General features: G+C 60.1%; 1 protein-coding gene across 7 annotated transcripts in view; it reads right to left on the bottom strand.

Moving 5' to 3' along the window:
* LSP1 (lymphocyte specific protein 1) overlaps nucleotides 1-20,112 on the bottom strand; it is a 39,329-nt gene extending 19,217 nt beyond the window's left edge. For 2 of the 7 annotated variants that reach the window (XM_049096268.1, XM_049096269.1), the window contains exon 1: nucleotides 19,954-20,112. In XM_049096268.1, coding sequence (XP_048952225.1) covers nucleotides 19,954-20,021 — 68 coding nt within the window. In that variant the 5' untranslated portion in view covers nucleotides 20,022-20,112. Of the gene's footprint in view, nucleotides 1-1,882; nucleotides 1,948-2,194; nucleotides 2,305-6,521; nucleotides 7,077-19,953 lie in introns of those variants that run through there. The other 5 variants (XM_049096266.1, XM_025451872.3, XM_049096264.1 and 2 more) reach the window with 3 other exon arrangements.
* Between the last annotated feature and the right edge of the window lie 669 nt (nucleotides 20,113-20,781).

The raw sequence follows: 20,781 nt of genomic DNA, 5'->3' as shown, positions 1-20,781 counted from the left end.
CCCAAAGCCTTCCCAGGGGGGCTTTGCCCGCTCAGGAGTGGCTACAGCCTGGCTCCACAGAGCACCGACCTGGGGGCCCCGAGGACCTCTGGACCCCAGGCCGCTCTCTCCCAGGCCTCCCCTTGGTGCACAGAGGCTGGTCGGGGACCGTCCACTTCCACCCCACAGTAGGGGATCCAGAACCAAGCTTGAGGTCCTGCTGGCTGGTCCATTACCTCCCTGTTGCTGGGCGTCCTACCTCCTATGATGTGCTCCGTGCTCAGCCTCTTGCCCTGGACCCTGTGGGCCTGGGGTCAGAGGTCCAGGCCCCGCTCTCTCCAGGTGAGGCTGCTTGTGGGACTCCGGCGTGGCTGTGAGCGGCACCAGCCCTGTGCCCCTCTTCCCTCTGCCCTACGCACTGCGCTCGCCACGCAGTCCTCCTGCGAGTCCCTGACCACAGCGCCGCAGGGGTCTGGGCCAAGTGTCGCGGCTGCCCAGGAGGCTGCCCGGCCCCGGCCCCGGCCCCTCCCCAAGCCGCATCCTTCGCGGCAGCGACTCGCCCCTGCCCCCTGCCCCCTGCCCCGCCTGTGCGGTGCTCGGGCCCACCTCGGGGCCACACGGCAGACTGACCGCGGGGTGCTCCCGCCTCACCTCCGGGTCCGACCCAGGCTCCTCTCGGCGCCGGCCGGCCCTCCGGGGGAGCCCGTCACTCCCGAGCCAGGCTGGGCGGCCTGGCACGGCTCTAGCACTGCTCATGGGCCAGGCTTTGGCACGTTCCGGGACACGCGACCGGTGGCTGGCACCAGCTAGAGCCTCTGCCGCCCTCCCCCTCGTCCTGCCCGCTCGTACCCGGGTGGTTCTTCCTCAGCCCCAGGGTCCAGCACACGGCGCTCCTCCTCAGTCCCACCCCGGGGTCTCAGAACCTGGATGCCCCCACGGCGGGAGTCACAGCCTGGCCTCCAACAGTCGGCTGCGGGCTCCCAGCTCTGCACACCCCCCAGCTCTGCCCCCCGGCTCTCCCCCCCAGCCTGCCCCCCAGCTCTCCCCACCCGGCTCTGCATCCCCAGCTCTGCCGCCCCCACCCCGGGCTCTGCACATCCCCCACCCGGCTCTGCCCCTCCAACTCCCCCCCCCCTCGGCTATGCACCCCCAGCTCTGCCTTCTGGCTCTGCACATCCCCCCAGCTCTGTCCCCCCAGCTCTGCACCCCTGGCTCTGCCCCCTCCCCGGCTCTGCCCCCCCAACTCTCCCCCAGCTCTGCCCCTCAGCTCTCATATCCCCCAGCTCTGCCCCTGGCTCTGCACCCCTGGCTCTGCACCCCCAGCTCTGCTCCACCTGGCTCTGCCTTCCCCAGCTCTGCAGCCCCTGGCTCTGCACCCCTCGGCTCTGTCCCCCGACTCTGCCCCCCTGGCTCTGCACCCCCAGGCCCCGAGTGTGCGGAGCAGCCCAACCCTCCGCCTGATGCTGCTGGAGCCCTGGGTGCCCTGCCTGCCCCCCACCCCGGCCCCTCCTCTGAGGTGCTCCTCACTGCCGCCCGCCCCCATGGAGCATCTGGGGAGTGCTGGGGGTGGGCCTGAGGAGCCGGGGCGGTGCCACAGGACTAGCCTTGATCAGTGTCCTCGTGCCCCCCCCGCCTTGTGTCCTGTGATTCCCCAGAACCCTCTCCCACCTGCCCCCCAGGCCTCAAACCTCCCTGAGCCTCAGCTCCCTAGGCACAATAATGGGTACACGGGCTGGCCTTGGGATGGTGTACTGGCCGAGGTCGGGTAGGACTTGCCCAGGTCACTGTCCCTGAGGACCCTGCCCAGAGCTGGGGGCTATGTGACCCCTCACGACTGGCCTGTGGCTCCTGCGGTTGCCCCATTACAGGAGAGGATGCAGAATGGAGTGGGGTGGCATCCGACCTGGGGCTCCCCCAGCCGCCAGGGAAGGCACATTGGGGTTTTAGCTCCATGGCTCCCAAAGGCTGGCGCAGGGTGGCAGGAGGGTCGGGTGGGGAGAGCGTGCACCCCGCTGTGCGGCCCCAACCCCGGTACACGAGTCCCCCTCTGCACTCTCTGTCCTTCCTCCCCGTGGGGGTTCTCTCTCGGCCCTTGCTTGGCCTCTTGGCCTTCCCTCCCTCCTTTCTGGCTGGTGCCTCCTCCCATCTCCGCGGTGGGCCAGGAGTGGGCAGTAGACGGGGCCGCCCCACCTCCCACACTCAGCACCCACACCACCTGGCCGTCGGGGCCTCCTCCCCTCTGCTGCTGGGGACAGTGGGACAGATGGTGCAGAGTGAACAGCCCGGGAAGGACAGGGTGGGAGGGGACATGTGGGAGGAGACACATAGGATGGACACTGTGGGAGGGGACACATGGGAGGAGACACATGGGATAGACAGCATGGGAGGGGACACTGTGGGAGGGGACACTGTGGGAGGGGACACATGGGAGGAGACACATGGGAGGAGACACATGGGATAGACACCGTGGGAGGGGACACTGTGGGAGGGGACAGTGTGGAACAGACAGTGTGGGATGGACAGTATAGGACGGACAGTGTGGGAGTGGACACGTGGGAGGGGCTGCCGAGCCTCCACAGCACCCACGCCCCTGGAGCACCCCATGTCTGCCCTGTCCATCCCTTCTCTTTGTTGTTTTCCCTCCACTTCTCCTTCCTATTGGCCATCATCCCATTCCCTTGTCCCATCGAGTCCTGTCTCTTCTGTCCCCCTCCTATCCCTGTCTGTCCCATTGTTTCCCACCCCATCCCCATCCTACTCTTGTCCCTGTCTCCCTCCTATCTTGTCCTGTCATTCTATTCCCATCACTGTCCCTGTCCTGTCCACATTCCATCCTGTCCCCATCCTACCCCCGTCCTGTCCCTATCTGATCCCCATCCCATCCTGTCCTGTTCCCATTCCATCTTGTCCCTGTCCTTGTATTTACCTCTCCCTGTCCCTGTCCGCATCCTATTCGCATCCCATCCTATCCTGTCCCCATCCCTGTCCCCATCCTGCCCTATCTAATCCCCAATCCATCTTGTCCTGTCCCCATCCCATCTGTCCCTGTCCTCATCCTGTCCCTCTTCCTGTCCCCATCCTATCCCCATCCCATCCTGCCCTGTCCCTGACCTTTTTCTGTCCTTTCCCTATTCCCGTCCTGTCCCTCTCCCCATCCCTGTCCCCATCCTGCTCTATCTGATCCCCATCCCGTCTCTGTCCCCATCCTATTCCCATCCCATCCTGCCCTGTGCCCATCCTATCCCTGTTCCCATCTCTTCCCTGTCCCTTCCCTGTCCCTGCACACCCTCTTTCTGCCCTCATGGGGACCCCTCGTCCCTCACCCCCTCTTCTTTGTCCTGCTTCACTCTCTCACTTTTTTTCTCTCTCTTTATCTCTTCCTCCCCCCACACCTGCTAGGAGGTATTTTGGGAGCGTCTCACAGCCTGCTGGGCACACGGCCCCCTGGCTCCCAGCCTCACCTCAAGCCCACCTCAGGACCTCTCCCTTCCTAGGTGGGCAGCACCCTCCCCACCTCGTTCTCACCTTCCAGGGCCCGCGAACCGATCCCACGCTCTCCCTGTCCCCGGGGGCTGCCCAGGGCTTCCCCCAGCCCCAGCTCACACTTGCCCCAGGACACCTGTGTAGGTTGGACCCCAGCCACCAACCTGTGCTGAGCCACTCTGAGATAGACGAGGTGCTCCTGGGAGCCATGCCCTCTCCGGCCACCCTTCAGGGCCCAGGAGCCACGGGGTGCCCTCTCGAAGCTCCGGCAGGGGCTTGGCGGGGGCAAGTCCTCAGGTGCCTGGTGCACCCAGGCTGCTGCTCGCTCACCGCCCTGTCCTGCTCCGGTTCGCAGGATGGGACTGCAGCCTGAACCTCAGTGCTCTGGGCTCCGGCCCTGACGCCCTGCCCAGGGGGCTGGGCCACTCAGTCCCCGCACCCCCGCGATGCCAGCTCGCCGGGGTTCCTGGCGCAGCTCTGGCCGACAGACTGCCTGGTCCCAGGGCAGCACCACCCACCAGACACCCAGGCTCTGCCAGGGCGAGGGCCAGCCCCCCTCCCATCTGGGGCCCTGGGTGGGCCCGAGGCAGCCACGCCCCTTTGGACACTGGTTTGGAGGCCTGGCTCCCCCCCTCCGCCGCCACCCGCCCTGCCGCCACCGCCTCTTTGGGCTGGCCCATCCTTTGCCCTGCTGGCCACACCAGGGTCCCCAGAGGCCTCCCAGACCTGGCTGCCCAGGGTGGGAGGCCAGGCACGGAGACTGCCGTCATGCCTGCGGTGGATGTGTGCCCAGAGCGGCGGGCAGAGGGGCTTCACCAGGGCTCCCCCGGCCCACCGAGCCTCTCCAGGGGGACTGGGGTCCCGAATACCAAGAGACACTGCAGGGTGACCCCTGCAGCCCCTTCGGTCTGTGCCAGCCAAGCCCCCGCTCCACAAAGCCAGGCCCCCAAAGACCATTCAACCAGGTGGGCGGCCCAGAATCCGGGAGGTGAGGGGCTCAGGGTCCCCTTGCTGCCCCCAGCTCACTCCTAACATCAGCCTGGCCCAAGCTGTCGATCACCCAGGGGCATAGGAGGGAACCGCGTGGGGAGGGACGGAGCCGGCCTGGGGGCACTGCAGAGGAGGGTCCCTGGCCGTTCCTGCCACCTGAAGCGTCTTCCTAGGCTCTGACAGCTGGTGAGGACCCACATGGGCAGCCACAGAGATGGTGCCAAGGTTAGAGGGTGCTACGGGTGGGTCCCCCCTCCTGGGCCCGTTTTTAATGGACTTAAACTGGATTCAATTTACACCCGGCCCTGCTGGCTTCCACATGAGCTTGTCACTAAGAGACGCCGCACCCTGCCCCTGGCGTCCCCCTTCCCACCCCACACCCAGGCGGCCCCCCAGCGAAGTGGGGAGATGGTGGGCGCGGGTGCCCCAGGGCAAGTCACCAGCCTCACTGAGCCTGGCTTTCTGTCCGTCAAATAGGCACACAGGGCCGTTTGCCCGGGCTTCAGGAAGCGCGGCCTGTGAAATGCAGGATAGGTGCTGATGTCAGGGAGGGTGGCAGGGATGCCAGTGGCCACCTGGCCACCTGTGGGTGGCTCACACCTGTGAGCGTCACCATGTGAGTTGTGTGGTTCGCTCACCACAGCTGGACCGGACCCCCTGGTGTTATTCTCTGGGAGACTCTCTCTCGCCTGCCCCCCACCTGGCCCCCCAGCCGCAGGACTTCGTGGGGAGCTCAAAGGGATGCTTCCTTCTCTCTCTGGCCCACTGGCCTCTGCAGGGCCTCTGGGTGCCCAGCACTTGCTCCCCCCGTGGACTCTATGACTGTCCTCCTGGGCCTCAGTTTCCCCATTTGTTAAGCAGCACTGATGAGCCTCTGGGATTGACCCGGGCACCACTGAGTCCTTTCTGGAGGGGGACCACAGCAGTGACTGCTGGGAGGACACATCCCAACTGGGCAGGAGGAGGAGCCCTGCCCGAGGGTCCCCTGGTTAGCAAGGCCAGGACTCAACAGGTGTGAAGCTCAGGAACTGACTCGCAGGCTCACCTCATGAATGGACAGGGTGGGGCTGCAAGGGAGCATGGCCCGCGGGGGCCCCATACCCAGCTGCTGGTCCCAACACCGAGGGGTGGCCCTTGGGCCGTGCCTGGGTGGGGCCAGGGGCGAGCTGTCACTCAGGGTCTGAGGGCCCCAACCAGACAGAGCTGAGGGGCCCAGGGCTGCTCTCAGCCCACCTGAACACCTTGTCTCTCCTCCCTCCCAGAATCAGGACGTGGGTACAGCTGGGGATGCTGACATGCCTGTCCCTCCCTCCAGGAGCATGCAGTCTGCAGCATGCTCCGGGCCGTCGAAGGAGAAGCCAAAGCAGGCTGCATGGAGGAGGCAGTATTTCAGCTGGGCCTTCGATGCCTGGAAGGGTAGAGGAGGAGGAAGGACATTGCAGGTGGCTCAGAGTGATGTGATGAGCAGCCTGTGTCATGGCTCTGAGCCCGCCTCTGGCCTTTTGCTTCTGCTCTCTCTCTCCTCCTCTTCCAGGTATAGGTACCACCATGCCACTGCTTTACAAAGGAGGAAACTGAGGCCCAGAGATGCTAGGGTCCTGGCCCAAAAGCCTGAGATGCTGGAGCCAGGGGTCCAGCCCAGTGACGACCTGACTCTGAGGCCCAAGCACTCACCATGGCCCCGCAGCACCTCCCATGCAGGGCTGGTGCTCTAAGGGGGCTGGTGAATGTGGCCGCAAAGTCCTGCGTCATCATCTGTAAAGCAAGGGGTGACAGGGTGGTCGCCAGGGGCCAGCGGGAGCTCAGGCGAGGCCCAGGGAGCAGGGCTGAGGACCCACTTCCCGCAGCGGGCCTGGGCAGAGGCCCCCGGACCAGGGGAAGGTGCCCGGGGAGAGCAGCCCTGCCCAGGCCGGCGGGCGGGTGCGCAGGAGGGAAGCAGAGCGCACAGGGCCGCTGGGCGGGAGGACGACACGGCCTCCTGCACACCCGCGCACCTGTGCCACAGCCCCCCGCCTGCCCGGGGTGCCCGGCCCTGCCCGCCCTGCCCCCGCCTGGGCCAGGGCACCTACCTCACCAGCTTCTCCAGGCCCCGTTGGCTGGAACTCCTCCTCAGGAGGGCCGAGCCGCTCATGCTGCTGGCGGCCCCGCCGGCCGGCGACCTGGCCTGACCCCAGCCCTGGGGACGCTGCTGCTCCTTCTTCAAAGGCCGCCGGCCTCTGTCTGCTGGCCTCCCCCTGCTCCTCCTCCTGCCACCAGGACCCCTCTCCCCCTCCTCTCTCCTTTCTCTCCCGGCCCCCGCCTTCGCGCCCTTGTCTGTGTCCCTGGATCTGCGCTGTCTCCCCGTCTGTCGTCTGTCGTCTGTCTGGCCGTCTGGGCTCTCTGGCTGACGCCCCCTCCCCGTTGGCTCGCCCCGTCTCCCTGTCTGTGGCCTGCTCTGTCCACCCTGGGCCCTCTGGCCCCGGTAGGGGCGGGGGGGGGCCTCCTGGGCCGGCTCCCCGCTAGTTGCCCCCCGGGCGTCTGGGTGCCCGTCTGTCCCCGTCTGGACGGCCTCACGGACTCTGTGGGTCTCTCCTTCAGGACGTTTAGCAGCTGCTTCCCTTTTGTTCCCCCCAGCCCCCCTCTCCCCCCTCGGCCTCCTCCCCCTCCCCCTCCCCCTCCTTCCGAGACTAGTAAAAATGTCAGAGAGAAAACCCTCCAGCCCCGCAGCCCTGGGGCTTAGCAGGACCTCAGCGGCCTGGGACGGGCACAGTCTCCCCTCGGCGGCCAGCGCCCCGGCCTCACTCCACTCTCCCCCTGCAGCTCATCCCCACCACTTGCGGGGCATCCAGCCCCCCCCATCTGCCTCTCCATCCCTTTGTGCCTCTCCCCTCACCCTGGGCCTGCCCTGGCCAGCCCTCTGGCCCTCCTCTTGTCCTCGCCTTTCTGGATCTCTTGGGTCAAGCCCCCCCTGCCCTGCCCTGCCCCCCCCCCAGCCTAGCCCTCTGCTCCCTCCCTGCAGGCCCCCAGACCCTCCCTGCTCCCACACTCAGACCCTGTCTCCTCTCCTCTCCCTCTGTGTCTCTCTCTGCCCCTATCTCTGTGCCCCTCCCTCCCCCTCCCGCCCTCCCCCTCCTTTCCTCTCCCCTCCCTTCCTCTTCTCCCTCTCTCCCCTCCCTCCCTCCCCCTCCTTCCCTCCCCTCCCTCCTGGTTCTCCAGTTTTCCCCTGTTTATGCCCAGCTCTCTGCTCCACTTATCACCTCGAGGGGGAATCCTCTCTGCTCCCCCAGTGGGGAGGCTGCTGCCCCCCCGAGCACATGCCTGGCCACACTGGAAGGTCAGAGCAGAGAGACCCCCAAGGCACAGACTAACACGGCCTGCCCTGTTGGGTAGCAGAGAGCACGCTCCCAGGGTGGCTGGTGGGCACAAGGTCAGTATGGTGCCCTGGCCGGCGGGCCCCCTGCCCCCTGTGCTCTGGCCAAGGCCTGGGAGGTGCAGCCCAGCCCACTGTTCCTCCGGTTGGGCTTAGTCGCCATGACTCACTGGAGAACGCTCGCGGGCGAGTGACCGGACAAGGCGGGTACTGGACTCATGTCTGCAGGGCGTCACCGAGCCCAGCTCAGTGCCCAGCAGTTATGTCCAGCAGCTTGCCCGGCTCACAACCCTCACAGCCACCGCACCTAGGTCCTGTGTGGGGAAACCGAGGCTCAGACAGGTATCCAAGTTTGCAGAGCTGGGGCTGACGGAGCCGGAACCATGAGCCCGTGTGCTGACTGCCTGCCCAGACCGCCCTCCATCCCCCATAGCACAGAGGAACGGCCCCTCTCACTTCCCCAGCTAGCATGGCCTCAGGCTAGGCCAGGGGACCAGGGCTGAGAGCACCTGGGGGATGCAAGGCTGGACCAGGGGAGGCTAAGGTCAGGTAGGCAAGCGTTGCACCCATAGTCACTGTGCAGGCCGTGCGTGGCGCAGTGGCAGCCACATGGGCCCATAGCTCAGATCCGCAGTGACTCAGGTGGTGGCTGGCTGGCACAGCCTTGTGGGGGTCACGAAGTCTGGCTCTGATTCCTCCCTCACCCTCCACATACCAGGTGGGGTCCTGTGGCCAGTCCTGGAGGGGAGCTCACAGCTATCCCCTCCCACAACCCTGGGGGCAGCCAGAGAATGTGGGGTTGTGCCACAGAAGCAAAGGTGCCCACCAACCATCCCCAGCATCCATCCAGAGCTGCAGATGCCTCAAGATTCTAGTGGAACACAGAGGAGGGAAAGGGGAGCAGGACCACCAGGTTGGCCCTCAGGTTGAGCCAGATCACCCAGAGGAGGTGAGCCTGTGCCTCATTTCCATCTTAATCTGTGCATCTCCCCCTTGCCTCTTGTTCTTGGATCTGGAATCCCAGTCAGAGAGAGCCAGAAGGAAACGTGCCAAAGCATAGTTTTGTTCAAAAGAAGGAAAAATTTCACCCATCACCCATCTATCATCCATCCATCAACTCATTACCCATCCACCCATCATCCATTTATTATCCACCCATTCATCCACCCACCTATCTGTCCACTCCCCATCCATCCATTCTCCCATTCATCATCTACCCATCCACCCATCTACCCATTAACCAACCATCCATCCCATCCATTCATTTGCTCACCCATCCATCATCCGTCAACCCTTTATCCACCCACCCATCCATTCATCTATTCACCTTCCATCTATTCATTCACCCATTCATCATATATCCATCCATCCATCCATCCATCCATTCATCCATCCATCCATCCATCCACTCATTAACCACCCACCCATCCATCATCCATCATCTATTCATTTACCCACCCATCCATCCATTCACCCATTCATCATCTATCCATCCATCCACCCACCTACCCACCCATCCGTCCATCATCCAACTATCATCTACCTATCCATCCATCCATTTTCCATTCATCATCCCATCCATCTAACTATCTATCCACCCATCCACCCACCCATCCATCCATCTGTCCACCCTCCATCCATCCATTCATCATCTATCCACCCATCTATCTATCCATGCATTTATCCATCTATCCATTAACCACCCATTTATCCATCAACCATCTATCATCCATCCATTCGTCCATCCATTCATCCATTCACCAATTCACATATCCATCCATCATCCATTTATCATCCATCCATCCATCCATCACCCATTCACCCATCCCTCCATTCATCATCTATCATCTATCCATTCATCCACCCATTTTCCATCCATTATCCTCCCATCCATCCATCCACCCACCCACCCATTCATCCATCATCCATCTATCCATCCATCCACCCATTCATCCAATCATCCATCCATCTACCCATTCTTCCATCCATCTGGCTATTGATCCAGTCATCTGTCCACCCCCATCCATCCATTCACTCATTTATCATTTATCCATCCATCCATCTACCCATTAACCAACCATTCAGTCATCATCCATCCATCCATTCATCCATCCATCTACTCACCCATCCATCCATCATTCATCTATCATCTATCTATTCATCCATCCACCCATCCAAACATCTGTCCACCCCATCCATTCATTCACCCATTCATCATCTATCCATCCATCCATCTACCCATTAACCAATCATCCATCCATCACCCATATATCACTCATCCATCCATCCATTCATCCATTCACATATCCATCATCCATCCATCCATTCATTCACCCACCCATCCATCATCCATCTATCCATCCTCCATTTATCCACTCATTCATCCATCCTCCCTATATAGTTATCTGTCTTTCCATGCATCATTATTAATCCATCAACTTCTCAGGATATGTATCCATTCAATCATCCATATAAACACAATATATCCTTCCATCAATCCATTCAAGCATTTATCAATACATATATACCCATGTCTATTCATCTCTCTTTACATTTCTTCATTGAGCAAGTATCCACCCATCTATTCATCCACATACTCATCCATCCCTCCATGCATCCATTCACTTCCGACACCCACTCATCCATCTGTTTATCTAAATGTCATAATACATATAAAACACTTAGAAGAACCACTCAGCTAGCCATTCCACCCACTGGAAACATAATTATCACTAAATATATAATAATTACTCTTATGTATATATTCAACCACCAATTTGTATATCTATTTGCCTAGCTATCCAACCAGTGAGCTGTTTATTCTTTAAAACATTCTTCTATCTCTCAAAATATTTTTTGTCCTTACTTTCATTCATCTCTCCAAATATTTTACTACTGATCAATCATATTCACACACACATTCAAATATCTGTCCATCCATCCATATGTCCATCCATCTTCCCTTCTAGCAAGCCATGTATATGTGCATAAATTCATACGTGTTTATCTTTCCATATATATATTTGCCCATTACTTTGCCCATTAAGCCATTCAAATGAGTTAAAACTTAAAATAGTTGCTGCAACCTAGTAAGCCTTCCATAAAGATCACTATTATTTTTATCTATACTTTCACTCATCCGTATCTCATCCAACTATCAATTTATTATATTTATCTTATTATAACTCCATTTATAACAATTTATAACATCATAAATAACAATTTATTATAACTCCATTTATATTCATATATTTATTCATCTATCCATATATTTTTCAACAAACTTATTGAACACTTACTGTACCCACTTTTTAGGTACTGCAGATTTAGCATTAACAAAACCATGCTCTCACAAGGCTGACAGTTTAGCTGGAGCAACAACAAAAATAAACAAATAAGTACATACTGTAATATATCAAATGGTGATAAAACTATAGTTTTATATAGATAAAACTATAGATAATGGTGATAAAACTATAATTCAGGGCGGGAGGATATGGAGTCTTGGCAGAGATTGATATTTTATATATGATAGTCAAAGAAAGCCTCATAGAAAGGAATAATCTTTTCCTTATTTGAAAAGAAACTTGAGAAATATTTAAGATAGCTATATACACTGGTAGGAGGAAGTGTTCTAGAAAGAGAGAAGAGTGAGTGTAAAATTCCTGGCGTAGGTGCTTCTCTATTCATCAATCTGCCTCTTCAATAGTTTATCCAGCACCAATCATATGTCTGTTTACTATCATATTTCTATTTATCTATCACTTCCTGTATTTCTCAGTCTGTCCATCTAAAAATCAACCCATTAACCATATCCATCCACATGTCTTGATAAACTTCTATTAGTCTATCCAATCATTTATTTGTCAGCATTCCATCAATTTACCCATCAGCGTACCCATACTTCCATTCCATATGTCCATTCACCAGTTAATCCATCCATCCACCCACCCATCTATCCATCCCTCTGTCCACCCATCTACCCATTCACTCAACCAATTATCCAACCATCCATCCACATATCTATCCATCTGTCCATCATCCAGCTATTCATTCATTCACCCATCTACTCATCCACCACCCATCACCCTTCCACCCACTCATCCATCTCTCCATCCATCACCCACCTATTCATCCATCCATCCATCTATCCATCATCCAACCACACATCCATTTACCCATCCATCCTCCCATCCATTCACTCATCTATCCATCTACACATCCATCCATCTCCATTCATCCATCCACCCATTCATCCCATCTACTCATCCACCCGTCTATCCATCTCTCTACCTATATCCACTCATCCATCCATCTGTCCATCAATCATCCAGCTAGCCAGCTGTTCCTTCCTTTAGGCACTTTTCTTTCATTCATACTTTTCTCCATCATTAAGTCTTTTAGCTTTTTCTTTCTTCATTTGTGATAACCTTGTAGCTCAAGAAGATAAAAGAGAAGACAAGCTCTTCATGTCCCAGTAGGCTGAGCATTACAGCAGAACCTAAATAGAGGCTGAAGAAGTAGGAATCTGTCTTCTTGCTCAAACATTCTCAACACACACACTCTCACAAAGCAGTATCCCAATGAAACATGCAACAGGCAGTGGAGCCCAGGTGTGGGTGGGAAGAGAGGGTAAGGAGGTGGCCTCCATGGCTCCTGAGGTGACCCTGGATAGAGAAATGTCCCTGACTTACAGAGAAGGCAGCCTCCAAATGCCCTGAGCCCTTATCTGTCTTATGTGGCTCTCAGCCCAGCAAAGGGAGAGGGGCCAGGGTAGTGGGGTGGTGGGTGTTGTGAGGAAGGTGAGATTGGGTTGGGGATGAGACTGAAAGACTGAAGTTTCTTTCTAGGTTCCTCCAAAATCAACTGGCTAGATTCATCTGTCCTATTTCTCTTTTGAGGGCAGGTAGCTGGGGGAGGAAGAGAAGACACCCTTTGGTTACCTCAGAAGCAACGCCACAAAAATAGCCAGTTACATCCAGGAAGAGGCATAGACATCTGTGAGAAGTGGGAAGGAGCAGCCTCTGAGATCCCGCCTGACAGGCACAGAGCAGGGCAGTGACCCTCCCCTCTTCCTCCCACACAGCTTGTGCACAGCTGAGGAAGCTGAGGCTTGAGGTGGGCGGAGAACCTGCTACTTCCCCCCACTCCTGTCATACCCCGTACTCCTGCTGTCTTTTGTGTGTCCACACAGCTGCCTGTACTGCAGGCTCCAAGGCCCAAGTCTCTCCCACTCCTGCCAGGGGATGTGGGTGCCTCAGAGGGCACCGTAGGCAGGCTCTGAGTTCCCAGATAGCCCCTCCTTCCCAGCCAGTAGGACGAGACAGTGGTCCCTACCCCACCCCACCCACTCCCAGTTTCCCAGCTTGGAGGCAGTTAGCAGATGGAGTTTGGAGACAGTTGGCCTGGCCTCAGGAAAGGATGAGGGGCTTTCCTCCCCACCTCCCACCTCTACCTCTTATCTGCCTGTGTCTGGCACCACACAGCTATACTGGCCAGCAGGCTTAGGAGGCCTGATTTCCTCAATTTCCTAATCTCCTGGCCACCCTATACCCCACATAGGCCCTCAGCCCCTCTCTCCAGCTTCATGGGAGTGAGGTAGGGGCAGGGGCTGAGGGCCAGTGGCTGTGTACTCCCACCTACCAAAGGTTTGAGAACTCCCTTTGCTGGTTGCCCTCGATCCCCAACCTCCAAGAAGGTGTTAGAAGCCCCTGGAAAGAGGATTTCTTGGGAGAGAAGCTTCTAGAATGAATCAGGTTATTCTGACATTGCCATGTCCCATTCCTATCTTTGGGGAGGTCCCTGGAGCTGTCTTCTTAGCTATGCCCTATTCTGGATAGTTTCCAGGAGGCACCTCCTTCGCCCTGGTGGGAACCCGCAGGTGCAGAGCCATCCACAGGGCTATGTGGTGTTACTGAGCGACTCCAAGGGGGCAGCCCAGGCACCCTGGGTCCCCTGAGGCCTTGTCAGGTCCCCAGGACCCTGATTGTGAGCCTGCAGGGGACACAGGTCCCCCAGAGAGGGTCCCTACAGGCCAGCATTGTTAGGAGACACACCGAGCTAGGGCCAGCCAGCATCCCTCCAGGCTGGGGACAGTGCCTCTCAACAGCACACTCAGCCCTTCTAAGCCTTGGTTTTTCCCTATGAAGTACCTCACTGGCTATGAAAAGAGCTGATGAAGTCTGGCACACGGGGAAACTGAGGCTCACTTGTCCCAGAAAGAGGTGCTGAACGTGGTCCTGGGACCCCGTGCCTCTCCCCCAGGCCCTGGGAACTCAGACCCCAGGAGATCACAGCCCAAGTTCTCAGCCAAGCTGCTGGAACCCTCATCTTCCTGACCCAGGGCTCTCCATAACTCTGGCACCCTCTGAGGGAAACTGAGCCAGGGGCAGGCTAGTGGGGTCGTGCATTGGTCCACATTGCCACCCCGCCTGGTGCCTGCCCCTTTCTGGTCCCGAGACATTCCTGGCACTGCCCCCGTGTGGCTCCTGTGTTTTGTTTTTATGAGAAGGCAGATGGGGACCAGGGAGGGAGGGGCCAGGATGCAGGGGAGGATTTCCGGCTTCCTGAATCAGCAGGGCTGGGGGCTGCAATGTCCCGGAGTGTGGTGTGGTGTCCTCTCCCTGTCCCCCACCTAGGGAAGGAATGTGACAGGACCCAGATGGAAAGCAGGAGGAAGCCAGTGACCTCCGTGAGCCCCTGCCCAGGAGGAGGCATCCATCATCTGGGTTGAGCTCAGCCTCCCCCTCTCTGAGAAACTTCCGGGCGCCTGAGCCCCCTGACCTGGAGGAAGGAGGAGAGGAGGCCCATCTGGGCGTCCCAAGGCCTGAGCCTGCTCTGACTGCTGCTGTCAGGTCTGGCCCCTGGGCAGGGTGGGGGGAAGGAGCCCCAGGGTGCCACCCCTAACCCACCGCCTTCCAGCCTGCCACCAGGGCCCGGTCCTGGTCCCACCCTCCCTCCTCAGGGGGTGCTCCAGAGCCCTGCATCCTGGCTCTACCAAGTATCATCCAGCCTCCCTGGGAGGGCCAGTGGGTGGACGGGCCACCAGGACATCTGGCTTCTTGGGGGTTTCTGAGCCGTGGGGTCTTGCCGCTCCAATGCCACAGGCCCTCCCCCTCTGCCTCACTCTGTGGTGCAGGAATATGAAATCCAGGGCATTCCTAGCCTCTTGGCCAACTCAGCCTCTCCCTTCCAGCCCTGCCACCACCTATAACCCTGAGGGGACCTGTGTCCTCCTCTCTCCTAAAAACCCTGGAGCCCAGAGGGCAAGCCCAGAGAGTCTGCAGGGGCAGACAGCCCAGCAAGGGATTCTGACTAGAGTGGCCCCGAAGGTGGTCCCTGCCCTCTCCTGCCACGTAGCTTTGCACATGGAGAGTTGATGAAGGTGGCATCCCTGAGTCACCTGGGACCAGGAGCCATGTCCTACCCAAAAGGCAGTGGGGGTTAGGAGCCTAGGTGGTAGAGAGACAACTGTTCACCCAATTGCTGTCCCTGTCAGGGTCATCCAGAGCTGGAGCAGCCCAGCAAGCCTAGGTGGGAGAGGGCAGGACAGGGCTCCCAGGACAGAACTAGGGTTCTCAGGACTGAACCAGGGTTCCCAGGACAGGCCCAGGCCTCCCAGGACAGGACCAGGGCACCAGGACAGGACCAGAGCACCCAGGACAGGACCAGGGCTCCCAGGACAGAACCATGGTTCTCAGGACAGGACCAGGATTCTCAGGACAGGACCAGGGCTCCCAGGACAGGAACAGGATTCCCAGGATAGAACCAGGGCTCCCAGGACAGAACCATGGTTCTCAGGACAGGACCAGGGCTCCCAGGACAGGACCAGGCTTCCCAGGACAGAACCAGGTTTTCCAGGACAGGACCAGGGTTCCCAGGACAGAACCATGGTTCTCAGGACAGGACCAGGGTGCCCAGGACAGGATCAGGGCTCCCAGGACAGAACCATGGCTCTCAGGACAGGACTATGATGGTTCTCAGGACAAGACCAGAATTCCCATGACAGGACCAGGGCACCCAGGACAGGACCAGGGCTCCCAGGACAGAACCAGGACTCCCAGGACAGGACCGGGTTCCCAGGACAGGACCAGGGCTCCCAGGACAGGACCAGGGCACCAAGGACAGGACCAGGGCACCAAGGACAGGCCCAGGGCTCCAAGGACAGGACCAGATTCCCAGGACAGGACCGGGATTCTCAGGACAGGACCAGGGCTCCCAGGACAGAAGTAGGGTTCTCAGGACTGAACGAAGGCTCCCAGAAGAGGCCCAGGGCTTCCAGGACAGAACTAGGGTTATCAGGACTGAACGAGCATTTCCAGGACAGAACCGGGACTCCCAGGACAGGACCGGGTTCCCAGGACAGGACCAGGGCTCCCAGGACAGGACCAGGTTCCCAGGACAGGACCAGAGTACCCAGGACAGGACCGGGTTCCCAGGGCAGGACCAGGTTCCCAGGACAGAACCAGGGCTCACAGGACAGGACCAGGGCACCAAGGACAGGACCAGGACTCCCCGGATAGGACCAGGGCTCCCAGGACAGGACCGGGTTCCCAGGACAGAACCAGGATTCCCAGGACAGGACCAGGGCTCCGAGGACAAGACCAAGTTCCCAGGACAGGACCAGGGCACCCTGGACAGGATCAGGGCACCCAGGACAGAACCAGGGCTCCCAGGACAGAACTAGAGTTATCAGGACTGAACCAGCGTTTCCAGGACAGGACAGGGTTCCCAGGACAGAACCAGGGCTCCCAAGACAGAACCAGGGCACCCAGGACAGGATCAGGGCACCCAGGACAGAACCAGGGCACCCAGGACAGGACCAGGGCTCCCAGGACAGGATCAGGGCACCCAGGACAGGACCAGGGCTCCCAGGACAGGACCAGGTTCCCAGGACAGAACCAGGGCTCCCAAGACAGAACCAGGCACCCTGGACAGGATCAGGGCACCCAGGACAGGCCCAGGGCTCCCAGGACAGAACTAGGGTTATCAGGACTGAACCAGCGTTTCCAGGACAGGACAGGGTTCCCAGGACAGAACCAGGGCTCCCAAGACAGAACCAGGGCACCCAGGACAGGATCAGGGCACCCAGGACAGAACTAGGGTTATCAGGACTGAACCAGCGTTTCAGACTGAACCTCCCAGGACAGGATCGGGTTCCCAGGACAGGACCAGGGCTCCCAGGACAGGACCCAGGACCCATGACAGAGGCAGGTCTCACAGGCCAGTGTGGACCATGGGAAGTGACAGATGCTCAGGGAACCTAGGGTATGGTCACCAAAGTTGAGCTGGAGGAGGCTTTGGAAACCTGGGGAAGGGACAGGACAGCCAGGTAGTGCTGGGAAGGTCGGTCTGACACCTGGTGGGACTGGGAGTTGCTGGGAGTGCCGACCTTGGAGGGGAGTGAGGCCAGCATGACCGGAGCAGGCCTCCAGTGGCCCCCAGGGGGCATGGATTTTGCTGCCCCGTGGTAAGTGGTTCCACGGGGGGGTCTGATGGCTTCATGGAGAAAGAGCACGGTGGGCCATGGCCTGGAGACCCCCAGGAGAGGGCATCGTGCCAAGCTGGGGAGTGGGCCGGGCTGTGGCCAGGGTGAGGCCTGTCTGTGGGTGCAGGGCAGGGAGGACCCAGCACAGCATGTCTGGCCCTGGGGGGGTTGGGGTGCACACGGGGCCTCAAGGGGGTTGGGGTTCCAGGATTTGGACACATCAAAGCCAGGATCCCTAGGAACAGGAACCCCCCCGCCCTGGCACCATGTGGACTTTGGCCTCTGCGCACGGTGTGGGGTCAGGACCCTTCTCAGCTCCACCTGGGAGGCCCCACGGAACCACCCTGAAGCCCAGTGGCCCTGCTCTGCTCTGGGGTACTCCACGGCCCGGCAGCCAGAGCGAGGAGAGAGCACTGGGACCCAGACCACAGGTGGATGGAGTAGGGGCCCACACCCCACCCAGGGCGGGTTTTGGGGGGGTGCCCCATCCTGGGACAGTCCTAGAGGGAGATTCCATCCTGGGTCATCTGAGGGAGGTGGCCCCATCCTGGGACAGCCTGAGGGAAGTGGCCCCATCCTGGGTCATCTGGAGGAGGTGGCCCCATCCTGGGAGAGTCTGAGGGGGGTGGCCCCCCACTGGGTCATCTGAGGGGGCAGCTTGCTGCCCAGTTGTAGGGATGTGGCCTGACCTGGCCAGGTGGGAGGGGCGATGTCCTGGTGCAGGCAGTGTGGGGTGCTCTGGGGGCAGATCTCGTCTGAGTGCTCCAGCCCCATAGACCCTGCCCAGCCTTGGCCTTCCCAGGGGCTGCTGGGTGGGGGCTTTCCAGGCCACGAGTCCCCCCCGGGCACTGGGACTTCTCACCACCATGGACAGGAAAATCCCCGGTTCCTTAGTCACCTTGTGAAATGAGAACCTGCCTCACCCTGGGTCTCGGTTTCATTCTGACACCACACTGCGGGGATGACGTTTGCGGGGTCCCAGGTTCTAGGGCCTGGGGGCAGCCGGCCCTTGTCCAGCAGGGCTCCTGACCGAGCCAGCACAGGTGCAGCCCCGCCTCCCGCCTGCCCAGGCCTCGGCCAGGTCCGCGCTGTCCTGCTTCTCCTCTGCCTGCAGGACAGCTGGGAGCGGGGGGGCCAAGGATGGGGCCAAGGAGGGAGGCGGGGTGCCGGAGCCAGACTGCCCAAGCCGTGCCCTTCTATGGGCATGCGGTGGCTGGAAGAGCACGGGGACGGGGCTGACGTGAGGAGCCATTTCTGAGTGGGGCACAGCTGTTTGTCGGTCGCCCCTGGGCAGGACACAGTGAGCTCCACGGCCCCACCCACCCCAACGACGGGTCCCCCACGAGGGGCCCCCACAGCCCCAGCCTGGCACTTGCACCCTGACCCCCGCTGCTCTTTCCAGAAGCTGCTCGGCCTCCCGCCTCCCCCTAGCGCTTGGTCCCCGAAGCCCCCGAGCCAGGGCGCCGTGGGGGTCAGCGCAAGGAGAAGGTGACCATCCGCCCCCCGATGCACGCGCACACACACACACGCGCACGCGCACGCACACACACACACACACACACACACACATCTTTTCCCTCATTATGAATAAAGACATTGTCACAGGATCAAGTACCTGGCCACCAGCCTCCAACAGAGGAGCCAGGGTTAGAATCCACTTAGCAAGTCAGCCCTGAGGCTGTGGGGAGCCCCCCACCGCACCCGGCTGCAGAGGCCTGGTCCTGGTGGCCCCCCCAGGCCTGCCCAGCAGCTGCTCTGGGGCAGGTGACAGCGGTCCCCGCAGGGCCCTCATCTCCATGCTTGTGGCTCTGGCCCGGGGCGCCTACTCCTTCCCTTCTGCTTGCCTGGGCAGCATCCCCAACTACGGTCCTCCAGGCCTGGGGGCCTCCACCCCCACCTGCCCCCCCCATCTGAACATGGCTCTGCCCCATCGGAGCCCCACCTGTCCCCAAGACGCTGCCTCTCATCTCTGCTGGCATCTGCGCCCTGGAGCCGTCAGACCCCCACGCCTGGCTCAGCGGGGATGCCACCCGCCCGCCCGCCAGCAGCCCTCCTCGGTGCCTGCACAGGCTGGCACCCAGCGGCGGCTCCGCGGGCCCTCTGCCCGGCTCTGGCTGCGGCGGCCCAGGTGGGCCTTCCTGCCAGGGCACAGCCTCAGCCCATGGCCCCCTCGCGTCCCATCTCCAACCTCCGAACAGGCACCAGCCAGCATCCTCAGCCTCCTCCATCACCGAGGTAGGGGTGGGGAGGAGGCAGCTTGGGGGAGGGAGCCCGCCTGTCCTCAAGCACAAACTTTGAAGGTCTTGGGGAGAAGCATCCCCCGTTGGGCAGTCCTCCTGGCCCCGGGCCCCTCCCTACCATCCCCCCCCACCTCCTGCCCTCAAAGCTCTGGCCTGCTTGTCCAAGGCCCCATCCCAGTCCCTGCGTCAGGTGTCCAGGTGTCCCAGGGACTGGTGGGCGAAGCTGGCCTGTCCCACCCAAGCGCAGCTGCAGAGGCATCCACTCCCCGCACGGTGAGATGGGGGCCCAGGAAGGCCCCTGCGGCCCCTGTGCCACCCGGAGTCCCCCCATGGCTCCATCCACCGCCAGGTTAAGCGCTCCTGACCCCTGCCCCCCGGCCCCCATGTAAATGCAGCAACTTCTGTGCACCCGAACAGACCCTTACCCGGCATCGTTCTCTGCCAACAGCTTTTCCTGCTCCTCGGAGCTGGGGTGGCTCGGAGCCTCGGCCATTGGGCTGGCGTCGGGCCGATTCGCACCGTGCGTGCGCCCTGTGGCTCTGGGTGCTTCCTCAGGCGGCTGGCCCCAGAGCCCCCACCCCCAGCCGGGTTTCACTTCCCCCTTCCGGCTGCAGGTTGAGGTTTGAAGCACACTGGGGCTGAGGTTGGGTGTTGTTTTTTAATTTGTTGATGCAAGAGCAGAGAAAAAACCAACCATCAGGAAGTGTTAAGCAAGTTGCAGGGGCAGGGGTGACAGAGAGGGGCCCTGAGAAGGCAGCGATGGGTGCAGGGGCTGGGACAGTGTCCGATGCCTGTCGGGGAGCGCCCAGGCCTTCATGGATCCCCCCATAGTCCTGGCCTGGTAGCTTCTTTGTGTAAGGCTGGCTCCCCATGAGCACTGGCCAGTTCTGGTCCCAAGCCTCTGCCTTAAGCATCTTGGCCTCCCTGTATGGACTGTCCTGGGTGCTTGCAGAGCAGAGTGTAGATGCACTGACCGCAGGCCCCCCTGGCTGGTCTGAGCTCTTCAGGGACAGACAGCTGGGGACCTGCGGGAAATGGACCCGCCCCCCGCCACGCTGCACACCCCACACCTTCTCTTTGCATTTCCTTTACTTTCCTGAGCTGCTGGGCTCCTCGCACTCTGCTGCCCTTCCCCTGACCCCTTCACCCCCAGATTCGGGGAGCTTGTGGCCCACCACACCGGGCAGTGTCACCAGGCACTGGAGGCAGGGGAATCAGGAGCTCCCCAGGGAGGCCGTTTCCACCTGCCACTG

This window comes from Canis lupus, chromosome 18 (genome assembly GCF_003254725.2).
Source record: "Canis lupus dingo isolate Sandy chromosome 18, ASM325472v2, whole genome shotgun sequence".
NCBI classification, from domain to species: Eukaryota; Metazoa; Chordata; class Mammalia; order Carnivora; family Canidae; genus Canis; species Canis lupus.
Note: the sequence above shows the minus strand (reverse complement) of the source record. Positions and strands in the feature narration are given on the sequence as shown.